This window comes from Ogataea parapolymorpha, chromosome III (genome assembly GCF_000187245.1).
Source record: "Ogataea parapolymorpha DL-1 chromosome III, whole genome shotgun sequence".
NCBI classification, from domain to species: Eukaryota; Fungi; Ascomycota; class Pichiomycetes; order Pichiales; family Pichiaceae; genus Ogataea; species Ogataea parapolymorpha.
The window spans coordinates 992,036-1,005,209 of record NC_027864.1 but is presented as its reverse complement, the minus strand read 5'-3'; the positions used below and the strand labels follow the sequence as shown (position 1 = coordinate 1,005,209).

General features: G+C 52.8%; 7 protein-coding genes across 7 annotated transcripts; 3 read left to right on the top strand and 4 right to left on the bottom strand.

Annotated features, from left to right (window-relative positions):
- Window positions 1–127: 127 nt before the first annotated feature.
- HPODL_00727 (Transcription factor SPT20) lies at window positions 128–1,885 on the top strand (the record flags this gene model as incomplete). Its single annotated transcript, XM_014080689.1, has 1 exon — window positions 128–1,885. The coding sequence occupies one exon, from the start codon at window positions 128–130 to the stop codon at window positions 1,883–1,885; it is 1,758 nt and encodes a 585-aa protein (XP_013936164.1).
- A 1-nt stretch (window position 1,886) lies between these two features.
- HPODL_00726 (mRNA-decapping enzyme subunit 1) lies at window positions 1,887–2,405 on the bottom strand (the record flags this gene model as incomplete). The annotated part of the gene is made up of 1 exon (XM_014080688.1): window positions 1,887–2,405. The coding sequence occupies one exon, from the start codon at window positions 2,403–2,405 to the stop codon at window positions 1,887–1,889; it is 519 nt and encodes a 172-aa protein (XP_013936163.1).
- A 73-nt stretch (window positions 2,406–2,478) lies between these two features.
- On the bottom strand, window positions 2,479–5,805 carry HPODL_00725 (ATP-dependent Lon protease, involved in degradation of misfolded proteins in mitochondria; the record flags this gene model as incomplete). Its single annotated transcript, XM_014080687.1, has 1 exon — window positions 2,479–5,805. One exon carries the CDS (start codon window positions 5,803–5,805, stop codon window positions 2,479–2,481), a length of 3,327 nt encoding a protein of 1,108 aa, XP_013936162.1.
- Window positions 5,806–5,926: 121 nt separating this feature from the next.
- Window positions 5,927–7,384, bottom strand: HPODL_00724 (Fumarate hydratase, mitochondrial; the record flags this gene model as incomplete). Its single annotated transcript, XM_014080686.1, has 1 exon — window positions 5,927–7,384. The coding sequence occupies one exon, from the start codon at window positions 7,382–7,384 to the stop codon at window positions 5,927–5,929; it is 1,458 nt and encodes a 485-aa protein (XP_013936161.1).
- Window positions 7,385–7,559: 175 nt separating this feature from the next.
- On the bottom strand, window positions 7,560–9,128 carry HPODL_00723 (Clathrin adaptor complex small chain; the record flags this gene model as incomplete). The annotated part of the gene is made up of 1 exon (XM_014080685.1): window positions 7,560–9,128. One exon carries the CDS (start codon window positions 9,126–9,128, stop codon window positions 7,560–7,562), a length of 1,569 nt encoding a protein of 522 aa, XP_013936160.1.
- Window positions 9,129–9,265: 137 nt separating this feature from the next.
- Window positions 9,266–10,858, top strand: HPODL_00722 (J protein JJJ1; the record flags this gene model as incomplete). Its single annotated transcript, XM_014080684.1, has 1 exon — window positions 9,266–10,858. The coding sequence occupies one exon, from the start codon at window positions 9,266–9,268 to the stop codon at window positions 10,856–10,858; it is 1,593 nt and encodes a 530-aa protein (XP_013936159.1).
- Window positions 10,859–11,073: 215 nt separating this feature from the next.
- On the top strand, window positions 11,074–12,735 carry HPODL_00721 (morphological defect; the record flags this gene model as incomplete). Its single annotated transcript, XM_014080683.1, has 1 exon — window positions 11,074–12,735. The coding sequence occupies one exon, from the start codon at window positions 11,074–11,076 to the stop codon at window positions 12,733–12,735; it is 1,662 nt and encodes a 553-aa protein (XP_013936158.1).
- Window positions 12,736–13,174: the final 439 nt, after the last annotated feature.

Here is a 13,174-nt window from a genome sequence, read left to right as displayed (position 1 = left end):
TCCAAGATTTCATGTAGCTAGCTCTCTAAGTGAATGACGCGGCTTAAATCGTTTAGTGCAAACAGTGCAAGTTTCTTGCTTGCACCTTAGTTACTTCTACTTCTCGCGAATTATTTTTTTATCCACCATGAGTAACAACACCCAGGCGCACATGATGCGGCTGCTGAACTCGATCCAGCCGCCGCCCGGGATGACCCGTCAGCAGCGGCTCGAGCAGATGATCCAGACCGGCGAGCTCAAGGACGAGGACATCCTCCTGCTCAAGCGACACCAGCAGATGATCAAACAACAGCAGGCCCAGTTGCACGCTGCGCAGGCCGCGGGCCAATTGACGCCTCAGCAGCAGCAACAGCTTGTCCAGAAGAAGCTGGCACAGCAGCAGCAGCAACAGCAGCAGCAATCGCAGCCGGGCCAGCGAAACTTTCTTGGTCTGAGCCAGGAACAGCTTGCCAAACTGAACCCGCAGCAGCGCAAGATGCTTATGATCCAGCAGCTGCGCAGACGTGCGAAAACACAGCGATTCTACGAGAGTAGCGACGAAATTCTGAAAAAATTCGAGAGCTATCCGGCCTCGCTGGAGTTCCACATCCACGAGAACCACTATCGGTTCGGCAACCAGGACGCCATCATCCCGAAAAGCTCGCCGACCGTGAAGGAGTTTTTGGAATACGTGGCAAAGGGCGAGATCCCCGAGCCGCTGGTGGAGGTGATCAAGGACGGCGGAGTGCAACTATACGACGGGAGCCTAATTCTGAAAGTTTATGACCACAGAAACCTAATTCCCATCAAGCAAGAAAAACAGGAGCCGAGCGACGGCAAGCAGGACAAACCAGAGACGAAAACAAAGCCGAAAGAGTACCGCACCGTGCTGCGGTTTACGCAGCTGGCACAGTACGACGATTTGTCGTACCAGGCCGACACACAGCAGTTCCACGACACTTTTGCGCTGACCTTCGAGAGCGAGGTGCTCACTGCAACCAATAGAAACATCAATCTGCAGCCGATCCTTAATCCGTACCACTATGACAAGTCCTTGCGGCCATACGACATGGTGGTACCCGAATATGACCCGGAAACAGATAAAATGAAGTTTGTGCACCGCGCCGACGCACGAGAAGTCGACCAGGACGGCCAAAAAACGAGTCTTTATCCGCTATCCTACAGAAACTACCCGTACAAGCCGCTGCACGAGGACTTGCCGCACACAAACTCCAAGTACGAGCAGCTGATGACGATTCTGAGCGAGTCGTACACGCACAACAACCGTCTTTCAGAGTCGGCCAAAACAAACACCAACGAGCCGGGCCAGTTCCAGCGGCTGCGGTTCGTCGAGATGTGGCGCCACAAGGTGGAGCTAATCAAACAGGCAGCGATTTCCGGTGGCATGAACCCGAACGCAAGCGATCCGAGCATGAACGGGCTGCTGGGCGGCATGACGCAACAACAGCGCGCGCTCATCAACCAGGAACGAATGCTCAACCAGCGGCAGAAAGAGCAGATGGCCTCGGCCGTGGCAGCAGCAGGACATCCGCACGCCATGAAGCCAGTAGACTCCAGACAAGGCTCGGCGCCGGTGCCGAACATGAACGGCAACTTTATGGCGCGCGGTGTTTCCACGCCGGTCCCGCACTCGATGCCCGGCTCAATGCCCGGCTCTATGCCCGGCCCTGCGTCGGCGGGAGCAGATATGACACCAGGAAGAGATAAAAAGGGAGCCAAAAAAATACGCAAGCCAACAAAAAGACAGGCCACCGCAGGACCCGTCTCATCACCTAGTCCGTCCATGTACCAGCAAATCCCGGGAGCATACTCGCCGATGGACGAGCCGGCACGCAAAAGACGCATGCCCTACAAACAGCAGCCAGACAGCGGCACCCCTTCGTAATTTATTTCTGTTCTCCTTCTATACAGTATTTCAAGATTTCGCAGATATAGTCTCTGTCGGCGGCGTCGAAGATCCACAGGCCGTACGTCTGCTGGCTCAGGTCACGCACAATTATAAGTTTTTCTGTGTTTTCGACAATGATCCCGTCCTCCGGATCGGTCAGCTGCTTGTTGCTTATGAGTCCGATGCTGAAATTCTCCGGCTTAATTCTATTGAGCACAATGAGCCCAGAAGTGTACAGCTGGTCGTTCTGAACAATCTGCGGCGCTGGTGTTGGACCGGAAACCTCGCTCTTTCGCGAATATATCGCCAACGGGCCCTGGAAGTCGAGCTTGACCCAGTCGTTCTGGTCGGGGTCAAAACGGTATACCACACAGTACGAGGTCAAATGCACAAGCTGGTCGATCAGCGGGTCATATTTTGCGATCACGTTGAACGTGAGGGCCTGTTTGTATATTTCGAGCGTCTTCTGCTCGTCGATCGTCTCCTCGGGGGGAGACTGTGCTTTCTTCTTGGCCATAAAATAATAAAATTGAATTATTTTTTTTTTAACACAGCCGTATATACATGAACACTATGCAGCATTTCTAACATCATTTCTTGTCCTTCTCGGCTTGGTCGATCAGCTCAAACTCCTTCTTCCAGACTGCGTTGCCCTCGTCAGAAGTCACATCGCCAAACAGCGTCGCAAACACCTCGTCATACCACTCAACAGGCACGGGCGTGATGCCCTCCTTGACGTTGTCCTGCAACTCGTTCCAGTCCGCAAGGTTGTCCTTAGGGAAAATGACCGTGTTGACGCCGGACCTTCTCGCAGCAAGCGTCTTCTCCTTGAGGCCACCGATACGCAGCACGCGTCCTGTCAATGTGAGTTCTCCAGTCATGGCAATGTCGGGTCTTAAAGGCTTGTTCAGAGCAAGAGAAAGGAACGACGACGTGATGGCAACACCGGCGGATGGTCCATCCTTTGGCGTGGCCCCCTCAGGACAATGCAGGTGGATCTGGGCACGATCGAAGAACCGGTTCTCTGTGAACTTCTTGGCAAGATACATCTTGGAGAACGAGTACGCGATCCGCACAGACTCCTTCATCACGTCTCCAAGTTGGCCCGTGCGCTCTAGCTTAGGCGTCGAGTCCTTGTTGATGGCGTGCTCAATGATCGATTCAATGTACAGAGCTGACCCTCCCGTCTGGGTCCATGCAAGACCCATAACCACACCCGGTGGTGTTTTCTCGTATAGTCGGTCTGCAGTGTAAACAGGGGACCCCACGTAGTCTTTGAGGTTGTCTGGCGTCACCTCGATCTTGTATCCTTCCGGAACAACCACCTTCGGAGCGTCTTCCTCTTCCTTGGCCTCTTCCTTGGCCTCTTCTTTGACCTCGTCTTTGTCTTCGTTTTTCTCAGAGCTTGATGTCTCAGAGGCCTCTGACGTAGAATTCTCAGACTCTGTGGTTTTTGCAGTCTCCTTGGCTTGCTCATTTTGCTCAACCTTCTCGTTCTTGTCGAAGTCAACGCCATCAACGTCTTTCACCACCTTCAATGCGGCTTTTCTGAATATCTTCTCAATCTGTTTCTTGAGGTTTCTCACTCCGCTTTCACGACAGTAGCCTCTGATCAGCTGCTGCAAAGTGTCCTCTCTTAAAGAGATGTCCACGTCAGTCAGGCCCGACGTGTCCTTTGCAGACGGAGCGAGGTAATTTTCGGCAATCTTGATCTTCTCGTCCTCAACATAACCGGCAATCTCTATCACTTCCATACGATCCAGCAATGGGGCAGGAATCGTGCTGAGAGTGTTAGCTGTGCACACAAACAGCACGCGCGAGAGGTTGATAGGAACGTCCATGTAGTAGTCCATGAACGTTCCATTCTGTTCAGGATCAAGCAGCTCCAGCAGTGCGGCAGAAGGGTCGCCACCGCTGCCGTGGTGGGTGTGCGAGATCTTGTCGATCTCATCGATCAAAACAAGCGGATTCTCAGTTTCTGTGTTTTTCAGAGCCTGCACCATACGACCAGGAATGGCACCAACATAGGTTCTTCTGTGACCCTTGATCTCAGCCACGTCGGTCAACCCGCCGACAGAGAATCTGTAGAATTTTCTGTTCAGTGCTCTGGCAATGGACTTACCAATGGACGTCTTACCAACACCTGGTGGACCAACAAAACAAATAATCTTACCGTTGATCTTGTTGAGAAGCTTGCCAACAGCAATAAACTCCAAAATCCGGTCCTTGACCTCTTTGAGACCGTAATGGTCCTCGTCCAGAATTTGTTTGGCAATCTTGAGATCGTATCTGTCTTTCGATTGCAGCCCCCATGGCAACTGCGTCAGCCAGTCCAGGTAGTTTCTGGTCACAGCGTACTCGGCCATCAGCGGCTCCAAAGTCTGAAGCTTGTTGATTTCCTCCTGGAAAACCTTCTGCACCTCTTCAGGGAACTTTAGCTTGGACGCACGTTCGTTGTACTTGGCAATCAGCTTGTCTCTGCCGTCGTCAATTCCCAGCTCTTTCTTGATCCACTTGAGCTGTTCCTGAAGATTAAATTCGCGGTGTCTCTTGGCCATCCTCTCCTCGAGGTCCCGCTCGATCTGTTTCTGCAGTTCTTTGTTCATCAGTTCCTTTCGTAGCAAATTCAAAGCTTTATCCAGTCTGTCGGGGATGTTGGTGCAGTCCATCACGTCCTGCAGCTCTTGTGGAGTGGCAGCAGCAACGGCGGCAGCATAATCTGCCAGTCTCTCAGGATGGTGATACACGTCGCCCTTCAATGAGCTGATAAAGTAAAGCAATTGGTCGCTGAACGGTTTGTTGAGCTTGGTAATCTCTCTCAGCGTCTCAAGGGTAATGGCAGTCAACGAGTTCACTCTTGGGTCTCTGTCTGGATACGGCTCGTCCTCGACATTGGAAACATTGACCAAACTGATTGGGTATTTTTTGAGGAACGCAGTAGGGTTGTACTCGTCGTCCTCGTCAATGACAACCTCCTCGTCGCTGGACTTGATGACTTCCGACGGAGACTTTGGCTCGTCACCCTCCTTCTCGCCGGTTATTCCCTCGATTATCTGCTTATCTGCCGACTCGTCGACCTCTGTGGTGGACACCTTGACAAAACTGTGTTTGCTCTTCGAAACATTAGGAACGAACAACTCGTCGATCTTGATCCGCTTGTGAGGGAACAGCACGGTCGTTAAAGTCTCCACGCCGGTCTCTGTATCTCTGGTATACACGTTGGACGTGATTTGTGCCAGCACACCGGTGCTGTAAACCTCGTCTTTCGAATTAATGACGTCTCCCTCCATGTTCTCGTCTTTGAACAGGAAACAGCCAATGAATGGATACTGTGTGGACGTGGCCTCCTTGACGGCCTTGATAACGTTCACGTCGGTAATGATCACGGATCTGTAGAAACCGGGGAACAGAGGTCTTCTGGAAATAGGCAGACCAATAATAGGTGGATAGATCTCTGGCAGTTCGACTGTGGCGGGACTGTTGACCGACGACTCCTCGTCTGCAGGATCATCGCCCGAACCAGAGTTGCCTGGAGCTCCTGCTGACCCACTCGCGCCATTGGCGCCAGCAGCAACGCCGGATCCCGCAGAGGGGGCAAGGGTCCGTGGTTTCGAAGGTCTCGGCGTCTTGTTGTCTGGCTTGTCCTTTTCGTCCTCCTTTTTGTCCTTGTCTTTCCTTTTGGACTCGTCCTTTGGATCGGGCTCGTTCTTTTTCGACTTTAGGTCAAGCAACTCGCCAGCCACAGAAGGCGAGCTCACAGAAGGAGGTACAAAGTCTATTCCGTCCGCATTGACCCAGAGTGCAGCCTCTTTGCCTAGCAATGGTTTAGCATACTGGTTGTGGACCGTGCTCGCAAGCCGGGTACACGCGCTGCGCACAAGACGGCCTCTGAAAACTCGTCTTGAGCAAGAAAACATGGATGAATTATTCAGGAGCGATACTTTTTCTTTTGCCACTGTCCAGGGTCGATCGACGAATGAATTTTTGGTAGCTGATAAATATCAAGAATATATAGCTAAATACCGACTGCGGGAACCTTCAGTCCTTTGGCCCAATCATCTTCTCTGGTCTGACCCACTCGTCAAACTCCTCTTCGCTCAACATGCCGAGCTCCAGGGCGCTCTCCTTCAAAGTGAGGCCCTTCTTGTGTGCGTTCTTGGCCGTCTTGGAGGCATTATCGTAGCCGATCTTTGGGTTCAAAGCAGTGACAAGCATCAACGACTCGTGCAGAGTCTTCTCGATCTTGTCTCTGTTGGCCACAATGCCGTCAACACAGTGCACTCTGAAGGAGTAGCAGGCGTCGCCAAGAAGTCTGACCGACGACAACAGGTTCGAGATCATGACTGGCTTGAACACGTTCAACTCAAACTGGCCAGAGGCGCCGGCAAACGTGATACACGAGTGGTTACCAAACACCTGGGTGCAGACCATGGTCATGGCCTCGTTCTGAGTAGGATTGACCTTTCCAGGCATGATGGACGAGCCTGGCTCGTTCTCAGGCAAAGAAAGCTCGCCGTAGCCGCATCTAGGTCCGGATCCAAGGTATCTGATGTCATTAGCGATCTTGAACAGCGAGACAGCCACCGTGTTCAAGGCGCCAGAGGCCTCCACAACGGCATCGTGCGCAGCAAGAGCCTCAAACTTGTTAGGAGCAGTGTAGAACTGTAAACCGGTCAGCTTCGAAACCTCGCTTGCAACCTTCTCGGCAAAACCTTTTTTCGTGTTTAAACCAGTACCAACAGCAGTACCACCTTGGGCCAAGTATCTAAGACTCTCGAGGCTGTGCTCGACTCTGGCGATGCCGTTGGTCAATTGCTGAACATAGCCACTGAATTCCTGTCCGAGAGTCAGCGGAGTGGCGTCCTGCAAGTGAGTTCTGCCGATTTTGATGATATCGGCAAACTCCTTGGCCTTCTTGTCAAGAGAGTCTCTCAGAGCTCTCAATTCTGGCAGCAGGTGGTTGGTGATCTCTGTGACGGCAGCAATGTGCATCACAGTTGGGAAGGTGTCGTTGGAAGACTGCGACATATTGACGTGATCGTTAGGATGCACAGGTTTCTTGGAGCCCAAAGTTCCGTCCAAAATCTCAATAGCCCTGTTGCTGATCACCTCGTTGGCATTCATGTTGGATTGAGTTCCTGAACCGGTCTGGAAAACCACCAATGGGAAGTGGTCAACGAGTTTCCCTTCAGCGACCTCGGTTGCCGCCTGCTTGATGGCATCAGCGAGCTTCGGGTCCAGAATACCGAGTTCCGCATTGACAGTGGCAGCGGCCTTCTTCAAGACACCAAAGGCGTGCACGATCGGCTCCGGCATTCTCTCTCTGGCCCCGCCAATCTTGAAGTTCTGCAACGATCTCTGGGTCTGGGCTCCCCAGTACTTGTTGTCGGCGACCTCGATGTCTCCAAAGGCATCCTTCTCCGTTCTCATGGCTCTGGTGGTGGCCGAAAAAGCTCTTGATCCGATTCTCTTAGCACTCAATCTCGCACTTAGCATGTTTTTCTTTTGGCAACAACAATTACTCTTGTTACAGCCTGTAAGAAGCACTCAAATTATATTTAATTTAATTTCTCGACCCGGGGATATTCCAAATTCGCCCGGTGTCCGATCCCGGAATCGAACGAAATATTCAAAGATATAATATTACTGTCCATGCCTTTCATCGCATTTTCTAAATTATGTAGTAGCCTTCATTCGAAGCATTGTAGTGCACATCGAACGGCAGATCTTCCTTCGATTCGGCATTCACCACAGAAACAACAGTAACGTCGCCAACCTGCTCGCCGGCTTCCACCTGCTGGGAAACAGAAAAAACGACCTCCATCGGGAATAAGGCTTCTTCGTCATCGATTCCGCGACACAGAATTTCAAACGAGCCCGACGGATGTTCCACTAAGTCCGACAGTTTCACCAGCAGACCTTCCTCAATGTACTGCAACGCCACGTTATTGTGGTCGCTCGACTCAATGGTGGCATCGCCAGTCGGTATCAACAAACTGGCCTCGTCAAGCTTCTTTTCTGGGTGCGCCTCGTACTCAAACGTGAGGCTCACAGTCCCATCCTCGTTGTTGCTCACCCAGGTGGTCAACACCAATGGCAACAAAGTATTGGACTCGCCAGACTCGGACGTCTTCGACACAGACCTCCATCTGAGCACACCCAATGGCTGGTCGTTCGAGGCAAACGGCTTTGACTGGTCCTTCATGCCAATGACAGATTCAGAATTGAACAGGTTTTTGTCCACCTTCGGATGGGTTTTATATTGAGTGTTGCGCTCTTGCGTAGAACCAAGTTTGAGATTCACAAGTGCGTATGCTAGCGACGGATCGTTTATTCTAAGTTGCAAGTCTCCTTGCACCTCCGCAGTCGAGATGGAGCCCTCTCTCGTGATCTGGCCAGTGAACTTCTCGTTGACAAGAATCAGAATGCCATTGTTTGGGATCCGCTCCTTGGCAGGAGGCTCGTAGGCTGGTGTCGATTGGGTAGACTGCTGCGGAGTAGGAGTCGAAATGAGAAGAGGCTGAGCCTCACCACCCAGACTCGTCGTCTTCTTGCCCAGCTGCAAGCCGCCCTTTCTTGGAGGAGCCTTGCTAAACTGTTTCTCCGGCGCCGTGTACGATGGCTGTGTGAATTGGTGTTCGGGCTGTGATGGAGGCTGGTACGACGGCTGGACAAAGTTCTGGGACTGCTGGAACTCGTACGACTCCATGTTTTTCTTCATCATCTCTCTTCTCTGTATTTCCTTGGCCTTTCTCTTTCTCTCCTCGGCGGCCTCCAGCTCCTTATTCCGCTCGATGATCTCCTGTATCTTTTCTTCGTGGGACTCCATTTCCAGGAACGTGATGATCTGGGACAGTGACAAGTTCTCCTTGTAGCCCAAGTTGATGATCTCGTCGAACGCGTTGAGGATCTCGAAACAATTGTCGAAGATTTCTCTCTCGTCGACCGTTCTGAGGATCGACGTAATTGTTTGTGTGAACAAATGCAACGTATCGATGTCTTGCAGGATATTTGAGTGCTTGTTGGTGATCAACACCACGTAGAATTCCTCCAATGGCTGGTAAACGTATCTGACATTTTCACCTTGGACCGTGGTGTGCTGGGTTTTTGTCGTGTCCGGCAGCAGCGTCGGAAAAGCAGCCAGCAACGAGGTGACTCTATCCTTCGACAGATCTCTGAATTGTCTGGATATAATGGCTTTTCCGCCTCTTGTACAGATCGAAGCTGCTAGGACCACCATGAGGACTATTTGTTTTTGTTAATTTAATTTGACTATGTGTCCAAATTTACGATCTAGAGAGTCAGGGCTTCCAACCCACCTGTGCACCACGGTGCCAAAAAATTATTTAAATTTAAATTGAAAAATGCCTTTGTCAAATGAAGACCGACTACTATGAGCTGCTAGGGGTGAACGTGGAGGCGTCTGATCTGGAAATCAAGAAGGCTTACCGGAAGAAGGCGCTTCAGCTTCATCCGGACAAGAACCCAGACGATGTCGAGGGCGCAAGTCGCAAGTTCAATGAGGTCAAGGTAGCATACGATACCCTTAGCGATCCCCAGGAAAGGGCTTGGTACGATTCCCACAAGTTTCAGATTTTGATGGAAGACGGCGATAGGGAACTTGACGACGATAATTCTGCCGAGGTCTATTACGCCGGCCTGTCTGTGGACGACATTACTCAATATCTGAATCCAGATCTGTACACCCAGATGGACGACTCGATCAGCGGGTTTTATTCTGTGGCTGGGGTAATTTTAGATCGAATTGCGAGCGAGGAGGTTTCTGCAGGCAAGAAACAGAAGCTTCCCGGTTTCGAGAGCTACAAGGACGACACGCCGTTTGCCAATGCGTGCGACGCGAAGGAGCTGCTCTACCCTAGGTTTGGCAAGTCTCGCTCTGACTACGGCGAAGTCGTGCGGATTTTCTACAAGGTGTGGGGCAATTTCGCGTCCGTGAAGAGTTTCAATTGGCTGGATGAGTACCGGTACTCGAGCGCGCCGGATAGACGTACTCGACGGCTGATGGAGAAGGAGAATAAAAAAATCAGAGACTCTGCGCGCAAAGAGTACAACGAGGCCGTGCGCCGGTTGATCTCGTTCCTAAAGAAACGCGATCCACGCGTGAACGCGACCGCGCAGCGCCAGTACGAGCAGGAGCGGATCAGAAGGCAGCAGGACGAGGTGAAGCAGCAGGTGAAGAGAGAAAAAGAGCAGCGGCAGCGGGACAAGATAGAATTCAGCGAGCAGAGCTGGCAGATGCTGGACCCAGACGACCTTGCAGAGATTGAACAGCAGCTGGACAAGATGTATATGGAAGAGCAGGACGAAAGCGAGGACGAGGAGTTGTATGAGTGTATTATCTGCGATAAGCGTTTCAGACATGAGAAGCAATTTTTGGAGCACGAGAAGAGTAAGAAGCATATCAAGTTGTTGAAACGGCTTCAATGGCAGATGCGCAAAGAGGGTATCGAATTGGGGATTGATGAGGAGAGCTATGTGCGCAGCGAGGATGAGTACGAGAGCGCCGTGGAGGATTTTGGGGTTGAAGAGCCCGAGTCTCGGCCTACGGAGGCTGAGCTTGAAGAATTTGAAGTTACGGCTGAGCCTGCAGAGTCTCAGCCCGAGCTCATAGAGGATCCGTCTCCAGATTCGCAGACGGGGCCTGTACCTGCCGTTACGCATCAAGGTTCTGTGTCTCCGGAAGTGGACGACGTGCTGGACGAGGACGAGCGATTGGTCGAGCTGGAGCGGATCCTGAACGGCGAGGAGAGCGATGACGACTGGTCGACCCGCAAAAAAGGCAAGAAGAAGAAGACGCGCACCAAGTCCTCAAAGCCTGTTTCGCAGCCAGAAACACCGTCTGGCGAGAAGTGCAGCGTGTGCAAGGAAACGTTCCCAAGCCGCAACAAGTTGTTCCAGCACATCAACGCCACAGGTCACGCCTCGGCGCCGAAAAAGAAGAGACGATGAGCAGTGTCTGGACGAAACGTTTCTGACACAGACGATCGACCTGTAATATTTTTCATCGTCGCATGCCCGAAAATTATAAATACGCATGAGGGAGACCTCAGGAATATAGAGCAATGTACTTTTTAGTGAGGAACGCCGGGCGCAAAAGTGTATTTCGCTGGACAGGCAGACGTCAGTCAACTGCTGCGAAAGCGGTCAATACACGAACGCTTGTGTTGCGTATTCCTGAGCCTGTGCCTGGGAGCGAGTCTTTGCCGGGCGCACAAGACGAGCCGGACGCCGGCGGCGTGGACAACGGCCCGCGCCAGGAGACGTGGAACGCCGTAGACTGGTTTCTAGGCAACGGCCACACCGTCGAGCCGGTGCCGGTCGTCTATGACTCCAAGGCGGTGCTGCCAAGCAGCAAGCAGGACCAGCTTATGGCGAAACTGGCGGGCAAGTACGACGCGCAGTACCTGCCGCGCGACCATTTTGCACCTGGAACCCCGCTACAGCAGCTGGAATCGCTCAGTGCGGGCAAACCGGGCCAGATCAGGCTATCAGTGACTAAAATACTTACTGGAGCGTACTGCGAGCTACAAAAAATGTACCAGCTGTATATGGGGGTGACAGAGGTGCCGCAGACGCGGGAGATGCTGCGTGGGTCGCAGGAGCACGAGCAGATTGAACTGAAGACACATCCGGTGACTGAAGTGCATGTGAATAACGAGACTGTAAGGGTCGATCAGACGGTGCGGCTGAAGCCGTCGGTGGAGGAGGCTATTCCTGTGACGACGCCGTTGCCCGACGAGCTGGCACAATTATACGGGCTTTTTGTCGACGAAACTTTTGAGAAGTCGATCGCACACCAGTGGTCGCGCAACGTGTCGCGGCTCGCGCAATTGGTGGCGTTTGGCTCTGCACGCGAGATTCTCGTCCACGCATACTACGACCAGCGCCGGCAGCAGCTTTACGTGGGGGGTGAACCAGAAATTGGAGAAAAAGACAACGTTTGTCCGGATTTGGTGCTCATTAGCGGAGTGATCGATCTGCTCTCTTTGGCAGGCGACGAAACGGCATTTTCACTGTACCAGCGCGAGCTCGAGACGCAGCTGGACAACCCGCTGGACCTTGCGCAGCTCGTCGCCGGCGTTGCTGCCACGGCAGCCTCGTGGTCGGACCTGCTCGAGCTCCATGTTGCCGACCTGAAAACCAGGTCCTATAGAAAACTGCCCCCACCTGCCACGCAGCAGCTCAACTTCGTCCAGGTGGCCATGTATGCGCGGTTTCTGGAGCTGCTGGCACAGGATCCGGCAGAAACGTACCAGATGCTGCTATTAAACCTACGCAAACGCGGCATCGACCCGGCCACGGTACTGGACCCGTCGCTGGTGGTATATTTGCTGCTGAACAACAACTATTTAATTGCCGACCTGTTTCGGCTGCAACAGGGCCAGGACATCGGTTTTGCGCCGTTCGACGCGTCGGCTGCCAACAGATCCGCAGAAAACTACACCTTGGGCTGTTTGAAGCCAATTTTCCACAGCAATACGGCCGATCCGCGCCTGAAAACGCTGCAGCAAACTGTGCCTTCGCAGCTGGCACTCGAACAATGGACGCGCGTGCCCACATTCGAACTGCTAGCCGCGCGAACCGCACAGCTGCTCGGCACGCTGCGACAGTTCAACATCGCCCAAACGGCCGTTGACTACTCGCACCAGGGCGAGGTATTTTCCAGCACAGCCAGACCGTACAATAGGCAGTTTGCGGATCACTCTATCGCAACGGGCATGGACCTCTGGCTCGCAAAAAGAGCACCGCTCGGGCCCGCGTACAAGGGCCTGTGCCAGACCTGCGAGTTTGCCCCGCGGTGCGGCTATCTCCACGCGCTATCGTGAGTCGGCTGTGCTCGGGCCGGCCGGCAACTGTGTCTGGTGTTGGACCTGGGCCGTGTGCTGCGCGTGCGCGGCGCCGGTTCCAGAAACAACAAACTGCGGGTTTTGCAGCAATAAATACAGCGACCGCGATCCGTGCTTCCTGCGGATGGCGCCGCGCCGGCGGAGCGCGCCAGCAGCCGCTTTGTGTGGTTTTGCGATTTTTGACGCCGTTTTGGGCGCCCGCTTGGGCTCGTGGTCTGCGTCGTACAGCCGGCCCATTACGACTTTTAATTTATTTATTTCGTATTTATTTTTTCCGCAGTCTGACATAAGCAACGCTATATAAACCCGCATGGTGAAAATTTTTGAACTTCGATACGAACGCAGCCTATTCACTGCACCGTCCAGCGTGGACGAGTGGAGGGGAAAAGGTTGCCAGATCAACGCGGCAACATCTCAT